This window comes from Hipposideros armiger, unplaced genomic scaffold (genome assembly GCF_001890085.2).
Source record: "Hipposideros armiger isolate ML-2016 unplaced genomic scaffold, ASM189008v1 scaffold_21, whole genome shotgun sequence".
Taxonomy (NCBI): Eukaryota; Metazoa; Chordata; class Mammalia; order Chiroptera; family Hipposideridae; genus Hipposideros; species Hipposideros armiger.
Window position 1 is genome coordinate 264,633 of NW_017731371.1, and position 26,116 is coordinate 290,748.

A 26,116-nucleotide genomic window follows, 5' to 3' on the forward strand; every position below is an offset into this window, starting at 1 on the left:
ATTGAATAAAGCTGTTTTAGTTCTTGACAGTTCAAAATTTACGGTTTTGTGACTATAATTGTAAACTGGGTTAATTGTTTGCAGCAGCCTTCAGAGCAGTTGGAACACAGTGTGTATTAGACACATCCTGCATCCTTTGAATGCGTCTGCCTACCTTTTTGTTAGAACATATAAGATATTTCCATCTAACACAGCTGTCCATAGGCCAAAAGAAAATAAAAACAAAGAAAAAAGTGGAATGAGTATGAATAGAAAACTACAAAATTGGTTTCTAAGTCATAGAATTAAAGTATAATTAAGATTATGAACTTTGACCTCGTAGGCTTTAGTTTTTCATCCATAAAATGAAGGTGATTGAGTTTGTAAAAGTCATATCTTGCTCCCATGTCCTCTTCTTTTATCTCAATTAGTTTGGAGCTCACCACCTTTGCTACCTTACTCTTTAATCATGAGCAAGAATAGGCTTTTTAGCTTCATACTGAAATAGTATTTTTGTTTTGAAATAGTCTAATTGGGATTTATCTTTTAATTACAAAGCAATGGTTGACATATTTTTACATATCATTATGATAATACTTATACCACTTAAATATTTAATTTACTAAATCAGTAATTTATTTTATATCTTTGATAGGGTAAGGAACTTTGTAGATGTTTACCCATTAAACATCTAACCTTTTACCATGATTTTTTTTTTTTTAAAGATATGATAATCTCCCTTGCCTTAATAAAGAGACAGATACATTTTGGTATTTAAAAAAATACGTTTCACGTATAGTGAAACTTTAAAATTTTTTATAGGTCTGTGTTTCTTCACCAGGTAATCCCCAGACGGATGGTTTGTTCTTATTGGTCCCAGAGGAAAAGGTGCTTTCTTTGAACTTTTTCTATTGAGGGCCAATTCCTCTTAATGTCGCTTTCTTTTTTCTTCTTTGTTACTTATGCCTAATTTTATTTATAGCTTCAAACTCTGCTCCTATTTTGGTGTTCCTCATGTATTAAACTTGTTCAGTTTATGCCTTAGCACCCATCATCATCCTCTAACTACCTTCTAGTTTCTTCCTTTCCCCTTCCTGTGAGAATAGCATCTTTAATAGTATAGCCACGTGGATCTCAACCTCTCCTCACTTGCTGTTCCCTGAGCAACCCACTCAGGTTATCTGCCCAGCTGTTCATCAGCTTGTTTGAATAAGGTTGACTCTGACCCATATATGCTGATGTTCCCCCTCAGTTCTTTCTTTGTCTTCCCATTTTACACTCTCCAACATGGCTACTTGCAAGTTGAACTACTGTCACTATTCTGGACACTTTATAATCTCTCTGATGCAAATCTTTCCTGTAAGATCTTCACTGTTATATTCAGCTTCGCTTAGGTGCTTTCAGATGCACCTGAAACTCAACATTTTACATTATTCACTGACCTTAGTTAAAAAGAGTTATTAAGATTGTGGCATTTCTTATAAAGCCTAAGGGCAAACACTGCATTTTAACCTTACCAGGAATTAGAATCAGGATCTGGAGAGCTCTCAGAAACTCATGTAGTTTGTTTATGTGTTTCTTTCCTGCCCCATTTCCCACCATTTCTGCTTCGCCTCTGTTTTTCCTCATCTTCCTCCCATCCTGCCCACTCTGCAGCTTCCTCTCACTTCCCTTCTCTGACTCTCCAGACAGCTTTCATTCCTTAGCTGTGGCCAAGGCCCCTTTACAGTGTCAACCTCAGCTCCAGAATCCTCATGCTTTCTGTTCAGGGGAAGAACCCACACTGGTTCGAGTTCTCGGCCTACCTTGGGTTAGATGTCCATCACTGTTGCAGTCAGCTACGGCATTGCAGTAAGAGGGTACAGGGTGATGTATTGTTAAGGTAGAGAAGAGAAGATGGATGAGCAAGTACCCCCAAAGATGTCATTGTCTAAATATAGAGCCTAACATTTTATACCTCACCACGCACGTTCTGTTTTTCTATTCCCGATTTTGGTTTTTATTGTCATTCATCTAGTTTCCTAAGCCAGAAACCTACGAATTCTTTTGAATTTCCTTCTCCCTTACCTACTTTCTAATCCCAAATCTTGTCCTTCACCAAGACCTATTATTTTTATCTCCTAAATATGTAATCACTTCTTAGTTCAGGTTCTTATTATTTCTCCCTTTGACTTCCTGCCTCACTTCAAATCGCATTCTGCACGGTGACCTTCCTAAAAGTGCAGATCTGATCAGGGTTCCCTCCTGCGTGACATACAAGGCCCTTTATGATCTGTACTCTAGCTACTTTTCTTCTCCACATCTTCCTATCCCATACTTATTATGCCAACTATATTAAACCCCAGACATATCAATCTATTTGATGCCTCCTTGCCTTTCATCAGGCTTTTTACACGTAACACAAATAAAAACTTACTCCTTACTTTACTACCTAATTCTAATTCTTGTTCTAGGAAACATTGCCTGACACCACCACTGTGATCCTAGAAGAACTAATTATTTACCATGTCTTCTGTATGTCCTCTTTACCTTTATATAATTCTGCTGTCGTGTTGTATGAGTCTGCTTTCATGCCATTCCTACTTAGCTAGACCGTCTTAGGAAAATAGGTTTTACTCAATTCTTTGTCTCCAACATCTAGTAATGTCAGGTACATAGTAGATGCTGCCTAGCTGGGCTGACTGAGTGACTTCATGTAAAATGTCTTTTATTGGCTTGTGTAGAATGTTGAGATTGCTCTGAACCTCAGTAGCTAGTAGAATATTACTGAACTGTTACTAAGAAGAGTCTGGAACCAAAGACTTGTTTTTGTTTTTTGATGTTAAGTTTGGTTTTAATGTTAAGTGTCAGAAATAAAAGAATGAGCAGGCTCTTCACTTTATAGTCAACCTTGGCCAGTTCTCTGAGGCCATTTAACTTCTAACTCAATTTTTTGAAAGGGATGACTTATTGCCCTGATTTAATATCCTTCTGTATTCAACTTGTGACATTTAAAATTATAAACAGGAAGTCATAGCAGAATTTAAAAGATCATTATAGTATATACTGCTCTCCTCACACATACAGCAGTATGTAGAAACAGCTCATCACATTGAAATTACAGTTTGCTTCCTGGCATGTGGTTCCTACAGCAATAAGCCAGCTTTTTGACTAGGTCAGTTTCCTAAAACTGTTATCAGTATTGCATTTTTAATATGTAGGGGTCATAGTTTTCAGTGTAAGTTATGTTAACATAAAGATATTATATCAAATCTAGGGTGGCCTTAAAATGTTTTTATCTTTTAAATAAGAGCAGTTGTGACAAATTAAAGTGGTATCCATCCCTGTTTATAAACCTGCTTGCTTCTCTTTGAAAATAAAGGGAAAGTTACAGGTCCTTGTTGGCAAAAGTGATGAAAATGCTATTACCATTAACTGAGTCATTATATCCACCTAATTTTAAAATAAAAAACCAATTTTGGAATTACTTCAGTTTAAATAAGCCTGCTTCACAGGCTACTGAGTGTTTAAACAGGATTTAGGGGTTGGAAGTAAGAAAGGAGTATCACATGAACTTTTTGTCAGAAATGTTTATTTCTTTTTATTTTGATTTGATTTTTTGTTGTTGTTGTTTTGTAATTCTGCAAATTTGAACTTACAACCTTGGCAGAATATTCCTACTAATTGTGAAAGTATCCAAAGCCCTTTTCAACTGTTAATTCAAAAAATTTGGACAACCAATACTGCTATCATAATGTCAGTATGAAATAATGTGGTGATTGAGCAAAGAGGCAAATATTACAACATAGTTTGTTTGAAAAGCACAATGGGAGACAGAGAGTCCTAGAGTAAAGCAGCAGTAATAACAATAATTAACTGGTCTTGAAAATGGGCTTTTTTTTTTTTTTTTAAAGATTTTTTTTATTGGGGAATTGGGGGGATGGGAACAGTGCTGGGGAATTGGGGGAAGGGGAACAGACAAGTTGCTGTCGTTTTGTTCTCAGTGCTGGGGAATTGGGGAAAGGGGAACAGACAAGTTGCTGTTGTTTTGTTCTTCAATCTAGTTGTGGAGGACGTCGCCTCACTGGCCCAAGTTGGCACCATCATTGTGCTCTTCTCTGGCGAGGCAGATCAGTCGCCGGCTTCTGGACGGCCGCTCACTGCGGCTGCTGGCCGCTCACGCTGGCTGCCGGCCACACACGGCAGCCCATTGCAATCCACTGCCACAGGGACTGCAGCCCACGCCGTCGCCGGCGACTTATGGCAGCCCAGCTCCAGGTTGAGCCGTTGCTCAGCATCTTAGCTGTAGAGGGCAGTGTCACTGGCCCTCACATGTGGGATCCGAACCCGGGCCCTCTGGCATCCCAAGCGAGTTCTTAACCATCGCGCCACTCGGCCGGCCCTGGGCTTTTCTTTTTTATTCAGCTGAGATGTCACCTGAATTTCGGATTAAACGGAAACACATTATTTTCAAACATTTACACTAATTAACATGAGCACATATTTTATATTGTTAGATTTCTGTTGTAATGGAAACCATGTATTCTCTTTTCCTGTGTTACAATAACTAATGTTAGTATTTTGCTACTCAAAACTATTAATGTTTTGTGACAAGAGAAACTCAGTAGTGTCTTTTTTCTTGACTATGAATAATTCTGTTTTCTATACCTGCCACTAAATTATGTAAACTATGTAGTCATCTAAGAAATAAAATAATTACAAGCAGTGATTGCTCCAATTAAAAATGCTTCTTTAGGGGCAGAGCCTACTTAGTGCCAGGCCTGCAGTTTTGCTTTTCTGTGCTTCCAGACCCGAGCCCACTGCCGCAACCATCCTGCGCCAAATCCTTGGTCAGCCAGGAAGCATCCAAGCTTCATCCCTCTCTTTGTATTTATGGGAGCTGGAGGTACTGGAGCAGGGCTGTATGGCATGAGCCTGGCATTGTTCAATCCGGATGTCCGTTAAGATAAAAAGACTAACCCAGAACCCTGGGACAAACTGGGTCCCAATGATCAATACAAGTTCTACCAGTGAATGTAGATTACAGCAACCTGAAGAAAGAAGGAAAGAAGGGTCAGACTTCTGAATGAAATGTTTCACTATAAAGCTGCTTAGAATGGAGGTCTTCCCAGAAGCCATCCGCACAATTTTCTACTTAACCAGGAAATATTTCCCCTTCAAATACATGAAATCATGTTGGTGTGTTATGTTGGGGTTTACACTGATTAATAAATATCTGAAACTTGAAAAAAAATGCGTCTTTAGGAATTTACAGTGAAAATGTATAGTTCACTTATATTCTGTCCTTCTTCAAAACTAACTAAAACCCTTTTCAAGGTATATCAGTTTTGTGTATGGGTAAAGTAAGGAGAGAAATCCTCACTTTTTTAACTCTTGATTTCTTTCGAAACTCAGTATATTAAAATAGAACTTGTGGGTTTTGGTTGTAGTTAATAATTCTTCTATTCTCCACAATCTAAAGTAGAATCCCAGGTTATTAGTGATGATATATTTTCTTAAGATCCATAAAATTTGCAGCCAGAACAGAAAAACAAAAAGTACAAGTGAAAAAAAGACTAGGAATTTCTAGAGCAACTATTATAAATTCCATGTAATATGCTGAGGTTAGTTAGATACATTTTAATTTAGAACCTGCTATGGATAGATGACTAGATTTATGCCATTAGGGAATAAATATACGCTCTGTGGGAAGCAAGCATATGAGTCTGATATACACCATACCACTGTTCTAATCAAAGAGCGGTAGGAACCTAGACGAGGGATCAGTTAATTAATTACTCAGAGGATTTAGGGAAGACCTTACAGAGTGGGGGTATTAAGTTGGAACTTGAAGAGTAAATATGATTGTGCTTTGGAAAAGGCAGCCTAACTATTAAATACAGCACACCAAGAAAAAAGCATACAGGTCTGAAAGTTCTTGGTGTGATTTGGAAGGGCTGCTCAGTACTCTAGTTCTACTATAATATTTAGCACATTGAACTATAATTATTTCTTTATATGTCTCCTGTTTTTAAGGATAAGATATTGTTCTTTTATCTCTAGTGCTTGGTGTACTAATTGGCATAAAGCAGACGTTCACAAGTATTTCATCAAAAAATTAATGTCATGGCTGGAATATGGAATGAATAGAGGAACAAAAGGTTGAAGATGGTGGCTGAAGGGTAGATGAGATTACCATTTAGAGCCTTTTAGGAAATTTAGATAATCCAAGTTTTTGAGTAATCCTGTGCATTTTCTAGAAAGGTAAATTTGAAGGAGAGTAGAGGATTGACTAGAGGGAAAAGAGATTGGAGGGGAGATAACTAATTAGGAAGCAGTGACTGACTTAATTTTTTCATGCATTAAGGAGACATTTATTAAGCCTATATTTATGAACGGTAATAAGCCATGTCATTCATTGTTCCAGCTCTGCAAAAATATTATACCATCATACAGAAAGGAAGTGATATGCACAATTTTAAAAATACGGTAAGTTATGATAGGTGCTTTGAAAATTTTAAAACAGTAAGAGATTGTTCCTAGCTAATAAGCAGGGAAAGTTTTCTGGAAGAGGTGACAGTTTAATAAAAAATATTAATGTTACTGTTGGATCAAATTGATATGATTTCCTTGATTGTTTTTAACTGAATTCCAGTTAGATATCTAGCAAGGATACTGTTTTATGCAACAGCTTCACATCCCAGACTTACATGTGATTTATAGCACTAGATAGCTCAACTTCAGATGTCAGAACACTGCTAATAATTTAATAATAATTTTAGTTATTAATTATTAAGCACCTACTCTGTGCTAGGCTCTTTGCTACAGTCTACATATATTATCTGTAATCTTCCAAGTAGCTCTTCAAGGTTCCTATTTAGCCCCATTTTACTGATGTGGAAACTGGAGATTTAAGGATTAATTGCTTTGCCAAACCCAGGATTCTTTCCAAACTTACCTGAATCAATAGTCCATATTCTTAATACTCTGCTAACCTAACATCTCATTTTAAATGCTCAATTAAGAATAATTAGGTATTATGAAGAAATGTGTTTTTGCATTATAATTTTAATGATCACTGTTAATTGAAAAGTGAAAATAATAATGAAATAATTTAATATCATGGCCTGTTGGGGGCAAAACAGGATTTGTTTATAATTTGACATAATTATAATAGTTGGGCCTTCTTAAAGATATAGAGTGCCTGGTTATCCATAAAGGATTTTGTGTTTACATGTAACATTTAGAAATAATATCTGGGAACTAAATACCAAAGTAATCAATTCCCTTGGGATAATGAATTAGTAGTAATGATTAGATTTCAAAAAAATATTCACTCCTTGCTAAATTTGGCACTATCAACAATTTGAATGTAATATGATTCTAGTAATAATTGATATAGGTTCTTTAATCTATTAACACATGGAAATATAATTAAGAAATAAGTATGGATCTTATTATCATTATGCCCTTGAAAAAGTTTCCTGGAAACTTGAAGTTCTAGAGAAAATACTTTGAAGGAATAGAACTTATAATAAGAAATAGTTTGATTTCCTTGAGATTTTGAAAGATTGCCCCTTATTCTTTCAGTTAAAGACAGCTAGCTCTCTTTTAACACATTCTTAAATCCCTTTTTGTTCATCCTTATATCTTAGTTGTAATTCCAATAGTATAGGGAAAGACTGCCTCAGTTACCTAATAGAATTTTCCTAAGGCCTTTTGATGAATTTCCTAAGTGATTCACTGAAGGAGAAAAAATGTTCTGTGGGCTTATGTAATTGTTTATTAAGTTTGAGGTTTTGTTTTTGTTTCTTTTTTTTTCTTTGACGCTGGGTTTGGGCAAGGAAAACTTAAGTTGCAAATATATATAGATAAAAAGTTTAGGAGTAAAAAAGTGAATATAATGTAATCATATAAAGCTGTAATTTTATCCTCTTTTTATTTAATATACTGAGTAATTAAAAATAACTATACATCTCACCTTCTCTAATTATTTTTATTCTTAACATGTTATTGAGAAGATATACAACTAAAGTGGTTTTAAGTATTTTATTTACACCTTATAAATTTCCACAAAATTATTCCATCTTAAACAAATGTTTGGATTCCATTTCAAAAATAGTAAACTTTTCTCCACAAGGCCAGCCATTTTGTTAGAAGAGGACCTCTAAAATGAAATAAACAATCTGTCTACCCTAAGTTATTCTTTAGAATGCAGCAGTACTCTAAGTAGAATCCTCAGGCTGATGTAATTGCTGTATCTCATTTTCTCTGCTCGCCTCCTTGAACATGCAGAAGTGGGTAATTTCATGTGCCAAGAACAGTTTAGATGTTTATTTGTCATAAAAAATATGTGATCATGTTAAATCACTTGAGTTAAAAAGGCTATTTTGTCTTATTTTCTAAAAGGTATTTTTACTGTGAGAGATAGGACTATATAATGACAAGAAGATTTTGCAGCTTCATTGGCTAAATTATTTGATAATGTTTATGCCTAGTTAATATCTACTTTTAAATGTAATACATATCTTTGGACTGTTGAATTTTACAAGTTCTTTTAAGCTTTTGCTCACTGAAATTGTAATTATTTTCACATCAGTAATTATTTTTGTATATTGATGAAAATAATTTATAGTTAAAGAATGCATATCAGTTTAGTTTTTAAACTAAGAAAATTCAACTTTAAACATGAAAGTCAACTTGGAACTAAAATGAGACAGTACTATTTGTAGACATTTAGTAATTCTTTAACTGGCTGCCAGCAAAAACCTGACACTAGTAAAATTTTCTAGTAGTAAACCTACTTTGTTTTATATATCACTCTTATTTAAGAACCTAAATTGGCTTCCTGTTGTCTACCAGATGGGGTCAATTCCTTATAGGTATTAAAAGTGTTTTATAAGTTAGTTCCTGTCATCCTGACCAACTTAATTTCTCCTCCCATTTCTGTCTACATACTACAGTCAATTTTGTATCTCCTACACATGCTTTATACATTTGTTTTTAAGTTTCCCTAGCTTTCTCTGATAACACTGCATTCACCCCCACCTCACTACTCTTACAAATCCAGAGTGAATCACTGTCACAGCCTTCATCAACCTCTAAAACAGTGGTTTTGTTGGGGTGGGCAGAGATACATGCATGAAGATTCATACCTGGGGTCGTATAATGGATGTGAGGTTTGTGCAACTTCTAAAAGGTTTCCGCAGTATGTTGGGTATCTTTATTATTCCTACCATTGATAACTACAACAGTAAACACAATTACCCTGCTTACTTCATCATCATATATACATAATAGAAATTAGGTAACCAGTTTTTAACAGTCTGCTTACTGTATTGCATCTTCCTTTATGTTATGATGGGTTAATTGGACAAAAATAATCTTTTAAATAGTTAATCAGAAAGAGGGTTTATTCGGGAAAAGAAAACAAAACCACCATAGCAGTGTGGGAACACGCACCTTCCAGCCAGCCATCCACATGCCAAAAGAGAGCCATCTCTCAAGATGGCTGCCTTATGTACACCCCCCGCAGGAAGTTAGAACCATAAGGTTTAACAGGAAGCCTGGACTAGAGAATAATAGGAAGCCCAGCTCCAGCCATAGACCTCCCAACTCTTTGGTCAGTTTCCTTAAAGTGCCAGTTTGCTTTTATCATTCCCCCTTTTGATCAAGATCTTTTCTCTAAAAGCACCTTTGATCAACAGTCAGGTCTTCAGGTCTCAGGTTTTCCAGTTTTCAGCCTTTTGTCCCTCGATGTCAGGAAGGACTTCCTCTGGGTGTCATCGCTTACATCAGGGGAGAGTACACGGATCAGTAACAGCTGGCATCTAGGGTTGACGGGCATCAGGAGCAGAGCTTAAATACAATAAGAATTAAAGATAGAATTAGAACAACCTAGCTTATATGGTAAGTGTAAACCAGGAGCTCAAGCTGGTAGATAATGAGACAAAGGCTATTATTATCTTAAATAGATCAAAGTTCTTGATAGATTCAACAACCAGAAAGATTTGGTAACTCATCTCCTTAGAGGTCACCTGCTTTAAATTTTGACAGCTGTAGCTTCAGATAACCAGACTGTGCTTTTCCAGTCAGGATTTGGTGCGACATGTGTATCCAAGAGTCTGCTTCCTGCAGTTTAGCAGCACAGAGGTTAGTCAACCGTACCTGGTAAAGGCTCTTCCAGCATGGCTGGAGGTAATCCTTTTTGAGGTGTCTCTTCCAGTAACAAAATCTCTAGGTTGTAAAGTATGTATTTTTAGTTTTTTATTTCCCTGGTGTGTACAGTGAAGTGATTGTTCTGCTAAGGCATGATTATTGTCGATAGAAGCAATTAAGCCTTTACAATATTGAAATATGTCTCCTTTCACCAACTGTAGATCAAGAGAGGCAAGAGCCAAAGGCATAGGGCATCCAGTAATTATCGTGAAAGGTGAAAGCTGATGTGTCCCAAAAGGGGTAGAGAGATTTAAAGGACTGTTGGCAATGGTTTTGGCCAAAGTCTTTGAAGAGTTTCTGTAAATTTTGCCAATTGAGTCTTAATAATGCCATTAGTGAATTCAACCAATCCTGAAGATTAAGGATGGGTCAACGCAGCGAAAATGTAGAACTGGCCAAATAGCACAGACTTGGTTTAGCACCTGACCAGTGAAATGGGTCCCTCGATCGCTGTGGTGTTCAAGAGGAGTTCCCCAGGTAGGAATAATCTTCTCTAACAGTGTTTTTGCCACTGCAGACACATTAGCTTGTCTGCAAGGCAAAGCTTCATTCCAGTGAGACTACATACATATCATGACTACAGCAGACTTACCTGTATCCATGGGGTGGGGGAAGCTGTATGAAGTCTACTTGCCAGACCTCAAATGGTCCATTTGGCAACTTAAAATGTCCAGGGGCAGTATGAATAGGCTTCCGTGAGTTATATTTGGGCAGGTGGGACACCTAAAGTAGGCACTTGATGCATGCAGCCTTATTAATATTCCCCACCAATATTGGTGCATGAATGCTACCATTTTGTCAGTTGACCAATGATTCAATGCATGTACAGTGGTTAGGAGTGGGAATTTTAAAGTTTCTGGTAGGACTGGATTGTTATTTGGTCAAACCAGAGTTTCTTTTCCTTATCAAACCAACAATTATTGGATCTCCAGTCTTGTTTTTCTTTCAGTTTTTCTAAGTTATCAACTGGAGAAACTTCTCTTTGGACCGTGACAGAGGTGTCATAGCTGCTGGTGCCTTTTAGGGCAGCATTCTTAGCAGAAATGTTAGCAAAGTAGCTTCCAGGGAATCACGTTTAGAGTGTCCTGGGATCTTAATAATGGCTAAGGCATCAGGTAGAAATATAGCACCCAATAATCCCTGTACATACGGACCATTTTTAAGTTTATCTCCATCGGAGGTAAGGAAACAATATTGTTTCCACAGCTTACCAAGTTGTGAGTCACTCCAAAAACATATCTACTGTCAGTATAAATGCTTTACCCTTTGCTAAAATGCACGCATTTAGCATAAAATGCACGCATTTAGCATAAAATGCACGCAAGTGAGGGCATATAATTTAGCCTGCTGTGCTGAAGTGGAGAAGCAAAGGTGCTGACTTGATGACCAGAAGGGGCTACAATAGCATAAGCTGCACACAACATACTGTTGTCGTTTTTATGTATGGACCACCTGTAAACCATGAAAGATCAGCTTTACCCAGAGGAGTCTTCTGTAAATCTTCATGAAGAGTCAAGTCAGGAGGTGATCTGTCAGTGTTAGGCAATGATGAGGGACTCCCTCAGTCTCAAAATGGAGAAAAGTAGCTAGATTAGGGTTATTATAATGTGAAAAGGTTAAATGGAAGCGGTTAACAAAAGGATTTCAAAGGAAGTAAGTTGACTGAAAGATGCTGGGTGTAGAAAGTCAAAAGTCTTGGCAATCTTACTTTCAGGTGGCTCATCTAGGGAACTAGCAAGCTCACTGGCCAAATTTACCAAGTTGAGGGTAACATAGCTCCATGTCCCATCCTGGACCTTCTAACCAGGAGGGAAAGTTTTTTATTTAGCCTGTTGACAAAGAATTAAAAGTTCACGTGTGGCGTCTACGTTTGAAGGAAGACCAGAATTTTCCTTAAAAACTACCTGAAGTCAATTATAAGTCATGAACAGATTCGTCAGACCTTTGTGAGCATGTGTGAATTGTGCTCCAATGAGGAGACCTTGGGAAGGCCTTAGGAATTGCTCGATGTCGTTTTCAAGCACGCTCCCTGTGTTCCTCGCAATTGGAGGTTTGCTTTTCTAACTACCAGAGAGTTCCCATCTGGCAGTTCTCATCCAATGTTGAGCTTGGCCTTTACCAATTAACATTGATTTGCTGATACAAATCAGAAAACCCGGGCTGATGGGCCTGAATAGTAATATCAGATTGCTCAGCAAACTAATTAGAGTCCTCAGTTACCTTAGGAAATTCCTTTACAGTGGCTCATTTAACTCACCTTTAGTCTAGGGGATTTGGGAGATGTGGGGTTTATTAGGATCGCCAGAGGGTTTAATCTTAAATGGGAAAGTACTCATAAGTTCTGAGGAAGGAGAAAAAAAAAAAGATTCAAGAGAAGGTGCTGCTGGGGACTGAGCTGAAAGCAGAGGCAGCAAAGAGGGACAAGATGGCATTAGGGATGGAGCTTGATAGAAAGGAGCAGTGGGGGAAGGGCAAGGCAGTGCTGTAGAGGAAGAGCACGAGGTTTCAGACACCATTTTGTTTCTGAATTTTTAACAGCCTTGGTTAACTTTGAGACTTTATTTTGTAAATGGGTAACTTTAGATTCATAGTCTTGTTTGGAAGCCTCGATATACCACTCAAAATAGGCATTCCATTCCTCTTTCTTAATTACAGCACTGTTATCCAGTTTAGTTTTAAGAAAATAAAGTTTGGGAATCTCAGAAGTTCCCTAAAATGGCCACTGATTTTCTAAGTTACTCTTAGTCAGATCTGTTCATTTAATTAAATACATGCATGAAAATTATCTGTGGGTGTTGAACATATATTCGGCCGGTGTCCCTGGTGGAGGGACAGTTTTAGAAGGCTTAGACAGCAGAGATCTCATTTTTAATACTGGGCCCAAAACATCCCGTATCTTGAGCAACCTGCAGGTCTTCAGCTCACCCCACTCTGGAACAGATTGGTCACTGAGAATCAGGCTGATGGCTAAACGCCAGTTCCAGGGAAATAGCCAACTGTCAGGGAGTTAAGGTATAGGCTGAGCTGGGTGGCACTATTCTCACTTTCTCAATGAGACGGCACAGTCTAATACTGGCCAAGACTGATCAATTTCAGTAGAAATAACCTCTATCCCCAAAAGGACTTTAGGAGAAGGCCAGTCTTTGTCTCAAAGGACAGCTTGTTTACTGAAGAATTCAAGCCAGTGTGCTACAATGAGTACTAAGACAACATAGACTAACAGATAGGCCTCTAATGAATTCACACACACACAGTTTTTTTTTTTTTTTTTTAACAATTCCCAATTAAAGCCTGGGGATCGTCATATGCAAAACGTAGGCCCAGATCCAGGAGAGAACTCACCCAAAGTTTCTAAGCCGGGGAGCAAAGCATTGTGCCCAAACGGTTCAGCGAGGCCTCAAAGTTGGTTTGCTCACGGTTCAGAAGCTGCTAGAGTTAGTTCTTCTCTTTATCCCGGATGAACCCAACCCCCCCCCCCCCGTTAATTGGCCAAAAATAATCTTTGAAATAGTTCATCAGAAAGAGGGTTTATTTGGGAAAAGAAAACAAAACCACCACAGCAGTGTTGGGAATATGCACCTTCCGGCGAACTGTCCATGTGCCAAGAGAGAGTGATCTCTCAAGATGGCTCTCTTATATGTGCGCACCCCCCCCCAAAGGAAGTTAGAACCATAAAGTTTAACAGAAAGTCAGGACTAGAAAGTAACAGGAAGCCCAGCTCCAGCTATAGACCTCCCAACTCCCTGGTCAATTTCCTTAAAGTGCCAGTTTGCTTTTATCTATGTCAGATCATTTGCATGTTATTTCAAAAATTAAATTATACTCTTTTGGGTTATCTGTTTTTTTACACAGTGCCTGGTGTAAAAGTAGAAGGCTCTCTAGTAACATGTTTCAAATATTAATATGCACATCTATCATAAATAGATTTTTTAAAAGGTTGTATAGCATAATACCATTGAATTTTCCTAAATAAAATGAAAATAAATTTCTATCAAAGTTGTTTGAATTTTTTAGTTTCTTTTTCTTTCCACCATTTAATAATAATGCTTGAGACTTTGCTCTTCATTTTTCATTTTAGGTTCAAGAATTTGAATTTTAAATACAGTTGACCCTTGAACAACACAGGGGTTAGGTATACAGACTCCCCACTCATTTGTAAATCCATGTATAACTTGATTCCCCCAAAACTTCTCTACAGTCTATAACCAATCCCTCGGGATTGGTTCCAGGACACCCCTCTGATACCAAAATCTTCAGATGCTCAGTCTGTTTTTTAAAATGGAGTAGAACAATGTATAGAGTTGGCCCTGTGCATTTGCAAATTCCCAGCAATGGATTGCTTTTGATCCATGGTGGGTTGAATCTGTGGTTGCAAAACCCTGGGATATGGAGAGTGGACTGTATATTTATTGAAAAATATTTGCATATAAGTGGACCCAGGCAGTTCAAACCTGTGTTGTTCAAGGGTCAACAGTAATGATTTTTTGAGGTAAAATTAGCAATGTGTTGATGACTTTTTAACGATGTAAAAAGGTATAATTATAAAAACAAAGAAGAATAAAGCCATGTGTACCATATCCTGAAATTTTTAATAAGTTGGGTTGATAACTTTCTGTCCCATTAAAATATGCAATATCACTGTTCTTTACATAGTATTCTTCATTTTTATTTTAAGATTTTGAATCTCTGTAGTGTTTTACTCCATGTAAATGGCATAGACAAAATATTACTTAAGATAACCATTGCCTTCAATACCAGTTTGAAAAGTTATGCCAGAGTTATTCAATAACAGATCTGTATCCCCCAGTCCATCATCATTGTCCATCTTGCATTGTGACTTTAGACCAGAAGCTGAAATCATCCTTACTATTTGTTACTATTGTAGGATTCAACAAAAAGTTTTACCTTATTTTATTTAGTCCAGTACTTTGCCAGAAAAGTTCACACACTTTTATCATATCATCTTGAAGCCATCCTCATGACTGAAGCATTTTTATTTCAGCTCAACAAAATATGTATTAAATCTGTATTTGTTTACTAAATACTCTGCTAGTTTACAGAAATGTAGAAATTAATATGTTTGCCCTTGAGAAGCTTATAGTCTAATGATGGAGATTGACATGTGAACAGAGAATCGATGCAGTGTATATAAAACACTGATCGATATATTGGTGGTGGGCCACTTAGCACTTCTTTGAGGATTCACGGAAGGCTTCCTGTAGCATGAAGCTGACTCTTAAAAGGTGACTATAACCTCACAGGTTATAGTGGGAGTCTTAAATTTATATTGCTTTATTGTTTTTATTTCACAAAAGTTATAAAGGAAGTACTTGTAGAATCAAGAAATAGAAAATATTTACATTATTTTACTAGTTTTCCCTACATGAAGTTCTGTATTAGGTATGATAGTGATTTAGATTAATATCTCAACATGGAGAAGATTAAAGATTAACTGGTATTTTTTGTTTATTTTTAATTTAGAAAATTAAAAATGATAAACTTGAATGAAAGACATAGTTATTAAATGTACTCTCTGGAATACATCCTGAACAAGAGCACTGCTTACTGGCAGGTCTTGTTTATGTTATACCCCAATACTGAGATACCTGAGATATTCAGTTTAAGAATTTATAATTCTTAACAAGTAAAAATTCCTACAATTCTAACAAATAAAAAAAAAAAACTTCAGTATCCATTCTCTCAACAAGTATTTTTAACATTTACCAAATGTTATGAACTTTTCTAGGCACATAAGATACACCTGAGGAAAAAAAAATAGACTAAGTATTCTGATCTTTTGTAATTTATCTTTTTGGGGTGATTGTGGAAGACAACATAATAAGTTAACTATTTAGTATGTTAGTAAATGATATGCTATGGAAAATTAAAGCAGAGTAGGAAGGATTTAGGAATAATGATGGGTAGTCAATTTGATATGTAAGTCTGGAGTGTGGAAGAGAAATTTGGAGAAGAGATTAGAGACTTTGGAGAATTGTTGACTTGTATGTGATACTTAAAGTCATGAGACTAGATGAAATCACTAATGGTGATAAGTACCAAGGACCAAACCCTGGTCCACTCTTAAGCTAGAAAGAAGAGGAAGAACTAGCAAAGGAGGTAAGGAAGAAAAACCAAGAGTATGGGTCCCCTAAGTCATATGAAGCAAGTATATCAAAGAAAAAGGAGGAGTTAACTTGTTAAAAGGTGATAGGCCAAGGAGGGGAAGAGTCCGATGCTGCCAATTTGTTGCGTAAGAGGAGTACTGAGACCTATTAGTTAGATTTAGCAACGTGGAAATCTTTGGTCACTTGTGCAAGAATGGCATTGGTTGGAGTAGTTGGAGCAGAAGCCTGCTTGAAGTAGGTGTAAAAGAAAATAAAGAGCAGTTAGGGATAAGAGAAATTGACAGGTGTTATAATTAGGGTGACTGTGTGACCACATTTTCCTGTGATTCTCCTGGTATTCACCACTTGTGTCCCAGCATAATTTTTACTAGTGCCTCATTTCACTCTCAAGCGGGTCATCGTTTGAATAACAAATTATATGGTCATTGTCATTATTCTTTTATCACACCCAAATTTGGCCAGTAATATCCCTTCTAAAGTAGCTTATGTGACTTTTTGAGAGAACTCCATTAGTCTTACTTTTTTGGCATAACAGAACGTTGCAGGGCTTATATACTGTTCCTGCCTCAGATCTGTGAACAGCCATTTCTCTAAGAAACCCTGTTTCATTTTAGTGGTATTTACCAAGCAAGAGTTGAAATATGGATAGATTTTGATTGGGGGTAAAGGGGAGAGAGAAACATAGGTGGTTAGAGAAAGGCATTCCAAAATAAAACTTTTTTAAGTAGATAGTTTACCAAAGATACTGAGGTGGGAGAATAGAAAATTTATTCAGGTGATTCTATGTAAAATGAATGGGTGACATGTGAGACTCCCTAGAAGTGTATAATAATAATTATTATTATTATAATACAGAACAGAAAGATACACTGAGGCCACGTAATGAAAGGAGTTGAAGGTCAAACCAAAGGTCTTTGACTTTGCTTGGTATTTAGGACAGTGATGTATAATGGGCCTTGGAGTTACTGGTCCTAGGGGCAGGAAAACTAGTTAGGCTATTATAATCCACACTATCCATAATGAAGCCCTGAACCCTAAGGGTAGGGTAATGGTAATCCAAAGGAAGGAACCAAAATCAACAGACACTACGGCAGAGGAAGCAAAAGTGGGGATGGGAGCGTAACAAGCATGACGAAGAGGCCTGCAGTGTCAGATGGCTGAGCTGTCTCACATGAGCAGCAGAGGCTGGAGATGCCACTAATTGCAACAGAGAACATGGGAATAGGTAAAGGAGAAAGACAGACTTCATTTGGAAAAATCCTTTGGCAGCTTGATGACAGAGTATATAACCTATTGAAGTTCCATCTGGTAGAACTGTATTTAAGAAACAGTAGAACAATATTTAGGAAATAAGGTTTTTGTTTGTCACTGACAGATAACCATAATGAGATTCCCATTTGTGGAAAAGCATGAAGATTTGGATGTCAGTAGCTCTCTCACGAGTTATTTCAGATTCTTTATTTCAGAGAAATGCATTTTCCTTATTTCCAAATAGACAATAAGACTCCAAGAATCCTGACTTTTCTTGGCACCTTGTAATTCTTTACATTGGGAATTAACTTCTCGTAATCTAAACATTTTCCAGTTTTTATCACAATTTGGAAAATACAAATCAATTTTATTAAAAGCTCAGCCTTAATGAAAGCCTCTTGGAATTTAAAATGCCAAAATGGTGACTGCCTGCAAGTTACTTTTTGTCTTGATACAGTGTCCCTCCCCACAGCTTGATATAGAATTAATAGTTTGGTTGCAAATATACTTTCCCCCACTCAACCAGAGACGACACTACACTGGTGATATAGCTGAGTCAGTACAGTAGTCCCTCCTTATCCGTGGTTTCACTTTCTGTAGTTTCAATTACCTGCAGTCAATTGAAGTCTGAAAATATTAAATGAAAAATTCCAGAAATAAACAATTCATAAGTTCTTAGTAGCATGTTGAAGTCCCTGGCCCAAGACTTGAATCATTCCTTGTCCAGCGAATTCACACTGTATCCGCTACCCACCTATTAGTCACTTAGTAGCTGTCTCATTTATAAGATCAACTGTCAAAGTACCACTGCTCGTGTTCAAGTAACCCTTATTTTACTTAATAATGTCCCCAGAATGCAAGAGTAGTGGTGCTGGCAATTCAGAAATGCCAAAGAGAAGCCAGAAAGTGCTTCCTATAAATGCAAAGGTGAATTCAGTACAATGAGATCTTTTGAGAGAGAGAGACAGAGAGACAGACACCACGTCACATAACTTTGATTACATTTTGTTGTTGGAATTGTTCTCTTTTATTGTTGTACTCTAGTTATTGTTGTTAATCTCTTACTATGCCTAATTTATAAATTAGACTTGATCATAGGTATGTATGTATAGGAAAAAACAGTATTATAGCATTCAGTACTATCTGGGAGAGCTTGTAATGTATCTCCATCAGATAAGGGGTCTACTGTATTTGATTGTTCACACAAAAGCCTCTGGAGAAAAGAAAGAGGAGATAGCGAAATAACCTAAATTGGGATTACCTAATTCCAATAACATTTGCTATTTTGAATAGAGGCAAAGCAGTGAGTGGTACCTGGTACTGTGGAATAAGGGAACTGAAATGTGCTGATGGATCTGATTATTTGTGTGTGACTACCTTTAATATAGGAAATGTGAGAAATGTTAATGTGATTAGGGAAGGAATTAAAACAATTTCTAATTTGTTACCACTTACTGATAAGAGGACATGGCAAAAAGCAAAATGTGGGCATTCTATTCCTGCCCCTGTTGTAATCCCTAGAAATGAGTCTCTGAAAAAATTTCTTGAGTTATCATTTCCTCTTCTATAAAGTTGAGTGGGTCAGGGGTCCCCAAGACCGCCCTGAAGCTTAGTGATTCACTAGAAGGATTCACAGGACTCAAAAAGGCTTTCATACTCATAGTGATAGTGTATTACTATTGAAGAATACAGGTTAAAATCAGCAAAAGGAAAACGCACATGAGGGAAGTCCAGAAGAAACCAGGCATAAGCTTGCAGGTGTCTTTCCTAGTAAGGTCACAGGGACACACTTCCAGCAGTGAAGCATGACACTTGCAGTGTTGTCCACCAAGGAAGAGCACTTGAACCTTGGTGTCCAAGGTTTTTATTGCAAGCTAGTCACATACGCAAGAACCACCTGTATAACTGATCTCAACTACTTAGTCTCCAACCTCCCAGAGCAGAGAAGTGGTCACCATAAATCACAATGTTAGCATAAACTATCTGATCAAATTGGCACCCTTTGGCCCAAGGGCTCAGAGCTTACCTCTTAGGAGATGGCCAAAGGCACCTTTTCAGATATGCACAAACTTTGAGCAACCGGGGCCTGCTGAGTTAACTCTTCATCATAAGTGTAGACTTATGTAATAGCTGAAGTCCCTTGTAATTCTAATGTTTTATGAATGGATTAGTAATTCATAGCATATATATTGTAAAGAATGTAATGCTTTATTTTTTCTTTTCGATGATGTGGATAATTCTATTGGAAAGCTTTAAATAAAAGAATTATACTGATGATGCTAGAAAACAAAGCTGTATTGAATGTCTAAAAATAAAGGAATATGTGTTTTACGCAAGTCAGCAAAAGCCCTTCTCAGTGATGAATAAGATCCCAAGTGGGAAGATTAATATTTTCAGACTTGAGTCATTTAAAGGAAATCAAAGGAAACTACATAATTAAACTCAGTTTTAGAAGCTAAGTTCAGTTAACATTTGATTAGGAAATTACTGATATTTTTAATTTTCCTTGTATTGGTGATAAATTTAGACGTTTTTAATGAAAACCCTTTGCATCATTTTTATGTAGTTGAGTAATTGATCAAGTTTTATTTGTCAAATTTAGTATGAGTTTCTCCTACACTCATTTTAAAGTTGTTTAGTGCCATACACCATATTTAGCACCTATTACACAACTGGTATTTTCATCTTCCTGTTGTTTATCCTTGATTCATGGTTTTCTAATTGGGAATTGTTTTGTGTCTATATGTCTTTTTATTTATTTTTTTTATTTTTTTAAGATTTTATTGGGGAATTAGAGAAGGGGAACATTGTGGGTTTTTTTCTTTTCCAGGACCCATCAGCTCCTCAAGTTGCTGTCCTTCAATCTTAGTTGTGGAGGGCGCAAGCTTAGCTCCAAGTCCAGTTGTTGCTTTCAATCTAATAGTTGTGGGGGGGTGTGATTCACCATCCCATGCAGGAGTCGAACCGGCAACCTTGTTGTTAAGGACACACGCTCTCACTAGCTCAGCAGCAGCTCAGCTCAGGCACAGCTCACTGGCCCAGGTGGGAATTGAACCGGCAACCCTGTTCTCAGAGCTCACGCTCTAACCAACTGAGCCACATGGTTGGCCATACGTCTCTTTTTTTTTAAGTCTTTAAAAATGTTCAGAAACATTTTGTTTTTCTAAATTGAAGTGTATTTAGGTGTTTTTTTTTTCTTCTGAGTTCATAATGTATGATTTTGGCATAAAATTCGCAAATTATCATATGGAGTAATGTATTTGTTCTACATTTGAAATTGCAGAATATTTGAAATGGTTATATTTAAAGTAGAGAGAAACCTTTATAAAATTTCAGAGAAATACTTTCATCTGAAAAAAATGCATTGGAATTAGTTTTGTATAAAAGAAAGCTTAGTGTTCCTGTCTGGTTGGTCGTTTTACGTAGCATTAACTCCATGCACTAGAAATGTCATAGTGTAAAATAACCATATAAGCACTGAACTCTTTTCTTTCACACTTTTAATTGATATTTTCTGAACTATGTGCAAGTGTGGTGCAGGAGGGGACCAGATGACTTTAAAGCTCTGCATGTATATAAATGTCCTTGGAACAGGTATATAGCTGCTATCTAAAATGTCTATTGCGGGGTCTGGAAATGCATCTTAGTTTTCCCATCGGCATGAAATCTTTTCTCCGAAAGAGCGAAGTCTTGCCTTTTAGCGGGCAAGACTTAGTAGCCTGGCTTAGTAGCCAATGTGGTTTCCCAGCCATTCACAATATATTATCTACATTTTAGTGAGTCCTTCAGTAGTGTTTTACCTTCTCCCATTATAAATAAAAATTATAGTAATGCAGAATACTGTTGAGTAGTAAGTGCTCTACTTTTCAACACTCTAGTAGTCGTCCTGGCTGTTTTTCCAGGATTCGTTCTTTTCAGCTTTGCTTCTCTAAAGAAAAAGCCCACATTGGCAACTAAAAATTCTTTGGCAAATCCTGAATTTGACTTTCCTGTAGATAAGAGATTTTATTGACCTCTTTAGATTTCCTCTTTGTCACTAAGAAATAGGCATTTTAAATTTCTTCACTCTGGTCCAATTGTGTTTAACAAGTAGGACATGGTACTAGGAACTAACAATAGTCAAAGCTGAATAAGACGCTGTTCTCACCCTTGAAGAACTTACACTCTAGGCTATTCATTCCATTTTCCTATCAAGAAAATGGAAGACAAAGGTTAATGTGAGCATAAATTATTCCCTGTTTTATGTAGTTCCTCAGGCCCTTTTCTTTTGACTGGATGGCTTATTACCTGACCGTATCCAAGCTTGCTTCCTTTCCATGCACTTCAAGGAGAACTGTTCCCAGCAGCTGGTGAGAATGTGCTCCACTTCTGAATAGTCAGCCAGAAAACTGGAATTGTTGAAGCTTTTGAGTGTCCAAGCCTCTAAATACCATTTGTCTTTCAGAGTTCTCCACTATTTACCTAAATTAGGGCTTTTGGAGTTTTATCCACAGAGCTTGCAATCTTACTTGCTTTTCAAAGCGCTTATGGGAAACCTTCATTTATAATTAAGAGACTAGATGTACAGAGGGTGCCAAAAATATGTATACACATTTTAAGAAAGGAAAAAAAAACTGTATTGAAATTGTAATACTCAATATATACTGATAACAAAAGACGAATACAAGTTGTGTGTATACATTTTTTTTGGCACCCCTGGTATTGTCAGGTAAGATACCATAGCCACAAATCCAGGAAATTACCCAGCATTCTAGGCGTTCTTTGAGGATTATGAATTACTTCAGATCTTTAAAAAAAAAAAAAATCCCCAATATCTCCTACAGTTTAAATTGCTGATCTAGTAGACCCTATTGAATTTTTCTATAGTATCTGCATTTCACAATGAATTTAAAGGGCAATTTATTCTTCAAATATGGGTAAATTAAATTTTGTTTCCAAATTATAACCTATTGTTAAAACTATTAAATTGAACCCAAGAATAGTGAAAATAGTTTAAAACTTCTCCCTTATACTGTAGACTTTCTGAGTCAGAATGTGGATGAATCTAGAATTTAAAACAATTAAGAGATAATTTTGTAAATCCTGGCAGTTCAACATGAACTTCCCAAGTAGACTCCACTGCAGACTCTTAGGAGATTCAGAAAGGCTGTGGGTTAGGTTTTATCTTATGAAAGGAGTACTAACATTTGAGGTGATAAGCTATCCATTTGTGATAACACTTCAAAAAGAGTCTTATTCTGCAAGGCAATATCTGAATATCTTCTGAATAAAAGTATAGGGAAAGAGAAATAACTTCATAATATATTACTCATTGCAGTTTGTGCATTATCTAAAAATCATTTAATTTATTAGTTCTTCAGTGTCTACTTAGGATAGATAACATTGAATAAAAATTCTAGTTATGGCACATTTCTATCTATACAGTTTTGCTACTTAAACACCATTTTAAAATTTTATGTGAACTATATTTTAGGAGAAAGCGTTCCCTTTTAATTTCACATATGATTATATGTAAAACTAAGGCATTAAATGAATTGGCCCCCAAATACTGCAGTATGAGTGTTATAGTAAGGAAAATTTAAGCCATCCAAAGGCATCTAAATTTTACTTTGGTAGTTTTAAGGTGAATATTTAATTCTAGGCATGATTTGTGGTAGATGGTGCGTATTCAAATAATATGGTGTAATGAATTATTTTATAATATGATTGGTAGGAGATAGTATATTAGTTTCCTATTGCGGCTATAACGAATCACCACAAATTTAGTGGCTTGAACCAACACAGACGTATTATCTTATAGTTCTGGAGGTTGGAAGTCTTAAGATGTTGACTCCAGTGCAGGATCAGCTTCTTACCTTTTCCAGCTTTTACAGGCTGCTGCATTCCTGGACTCACAGCCTCTTCCTCCATCTTCAAGACCAGCAGCGTGGCATTTTCAGATCTATGTTTGTCTGTCTGTCTTATCTGTCTATATTCATGCACTTTAGAATAACCTGATAATTAATAATTCATTTTCTTATGATCTTAAAATCACACATCATTCCCTTATTGGAATGTGTATCAAACTAAAATTCTCCTAAACATGAAGAAGGGTGTTTAATAAAGTTATAACTATGTAAACATTGCCAGTAATTTTGCTTATTTTTCTCTTTGCTTTTCTGTGTTTTCTTTTTTTAATTTTTAAAAGTAAATCTGGATTACTTGCATCATATAAAAGTATTTTGTGGCTTAGATTTCTTTAATTAAGCATTAAAATTAAATATTTCTCTATATATCTCTACATTTCTCTATAAATTGATAAAATTGCCAGTGTCCTATAATATCATTAAAATAAGTAAAAATTTCTCTAAACTTAAGAAGTCTTAACATTTATTGTAATTTTATTTTTATTATGGAAATGTTTTTATTATTCTGGAGATGTTATGTTATGGTATGCTGAATTTTCTGATTTCTATGAACTCTGAATATAATTGTCTTGGTGGGATTAGCTCTTAAAATTCATTTTGCTGTGTCTTTTTTTCATAGCATGATAGTTTCTTACTATATATGACAGGAGTTATTCTATAAAAATAAAGAATTTATTTAATATCAGGTTTATTAAAAGCAAACATGGGAAGGAATGTAACTCATAATAATAATGACAATTTAAAATTGGACTCAAAGCTAACATTTTTTAAATTTTTTTACAGGAATTGAAACCTGATATAGTAACTAAATCTGCTCTTGGTGATGATATCAATTTTGAAAAAGTCTGCAAAAAGGTATATCTGCAATGGATTGTATCTCTTTTAGGAAGAGTTTCTTATTTATATTTTTTTACTTTTTTTCTTGTCACTGTTTTCCTTGATGAGAAAACTTATCAAGAAGCCAATTACTATTAGTATATAATGATTTTTACCCACTTGAGTTCCAATATTGCCATGGAAAAAAAATGAATGGTAATTTATGACTTTTACTTTGTTATCACACCTGCAAGGTCCTTAAAGGTATGTTGAACTTGGTTTGATATTTGTGTGTTAAATAACAGTCTGTTAATCTTACTAAATAGAACAATCTCAGTTTTTATTCTTTTCATATAATGTCCATGAATATTTCATTTAATCTTGCATTCACTCTGTGTGTGGAAGGTTATTATTACTTCATTTTACAAATGAGGAAACTGAAAAAATGAAGCGAGCTGATTAAGACTATACCACTGTTATGTGGCACAGTTGGAACTTCTACCCAGTTTTCTTCCCCTTGGATTTGCCGCTCCTGCTGCATCCTTACTGTCTGCCCTGTTGCATTTCCACCACTTTGCTCATGATGCCTACATAAGACAGTTCAACCTGAGAACAGACTTTGGATTGTTTGATTTTGCTCTCTTGCTTTTCAGTTTTCAGTTTCATTAACATTTGCTCTAATCTGCGTTTCTTCTTCAATTTCTGTTTACTTTGCCCTTTTTCTAGTTTTTTCTGTGGGAGCTTAAATTACTGATTTTAGATCTTCTTTTTGATACAATAAATTTAATGCTATAAATTTTCCTTTAAGCACTACTTTAGTGGCATCCCATATATTTGATGTTATATTTTCATTTTATTTGAGTTCAAAATGTTTTGAATTTCCCTTGAAACTTCATGTTTGACCCACAGTTTAATTAGAAGTATGTAGTTTGATTTCTGAGCAGTTAAAGAGTTTTCCAGATACAGTCTTGTTACTGTTTTCTGTATGATCCACAAACATACTTTTTCTGATTTTTATGCTTTTAACTTTGTTATTTGTATTACGGGCCAGAGTGTGGCTTATCTTGGTGACTATTTCATGTGCACTTAAAAACAATATACTATAATCTATTGGAATTAGTGTCCTATAAATGTCATTAGGTCCAATTGGTTAATGGTGTTGTTCAGTGATTTACATCTTTACTGATTTTCTGCCTACTTGTTTTATTGATTATTAAGAGGGCATTTTGGAATCTCCAACTATAAGTGTCAATTTGCCTATTCCAGCTTAAGGAAAAAATACTCATAGTCTACATTTATGTAGACTAGAACTCACTTCTCTACCGTTAATAGATATTAATTAGACACATTAAATGTTAAAGCATTTGACTATAAGAAGGCCAGAATATGAAAGGTTTTTATGTGAGGGGTGAGGACTTGTTGCCATCATTGTCCTTGTCAGAAAGGCAGCACCAAAGCCATGAGGGTGATTTCACAGCAGCTTCTTTATCATATACGAGTATGATTTTACAATAAGTATTGTTTTATAGGTTTCATTCATAAAGAGGAAACAGTTTAGTTTTACTATAGTTTTAAACTTGTGGTTTGGCCTATATCTCTCACAAAATAATAACATGTTAAATAGAATAGTTGTAATTGTTTAAAAATTTGGCATAATAGTTTTTTGTTTTCTCTTGAGAGTTTAAAAAAATAATAGTGTTTTTTTTTTTACCAGAATAAATTTTTTTAATGTTATGGTTGCTAAATTCTAAAAGTATTTCATTAATGTTTAATTTGTGGTAAGAGTAAAACACCATTTATGTTTTGTTCCCTAATAATATTGTTTTCATTTAAACTCTAATA

At 35.9% G+C, this 26,116-nt stretch overlaps 1 protein-coding gene and 1 long non-coding RNA gene across 2 annotated transcripts in view; one reads left to right on the forward strand and one right to left on the reverse strand.

Moving 5' to 3' along the window:
- The window catches only part of SRFBP1 (serum response factor binding protein 1), a 56,285-nt gene that overhangs the window by 15,259 nt on the left and 14,910 nt on the right, over positions 1-26,116 (forward strand). The window contains 1 exon segment of the mRNA XM_019635419.1: positions 24,242-24,313. Coding sequence (XP_019490964.1) covers positions 24,242-24,313 — 72 coding nt within the window.
- LOC109379084 (uncharacterized) overlaps positions 4,361-26,116 on the reverse strand; it is a 33,356-nt gene continuing 11,600 nt past the window's right edge. The window contains exons 2-3 of the long non-coding RNA XR_002123108.1: positions 9,653-9,816; positions 4,361-4,395 (exon numbers count right to left, since the gene is read on the reverse strand). This is a non-coding gene — a long non-coding RNA (uncharacterized LOC109379084). The remainder of the gene's footprint in view (positions 4,396-9,652; positions 9,817-26,116) is intronic.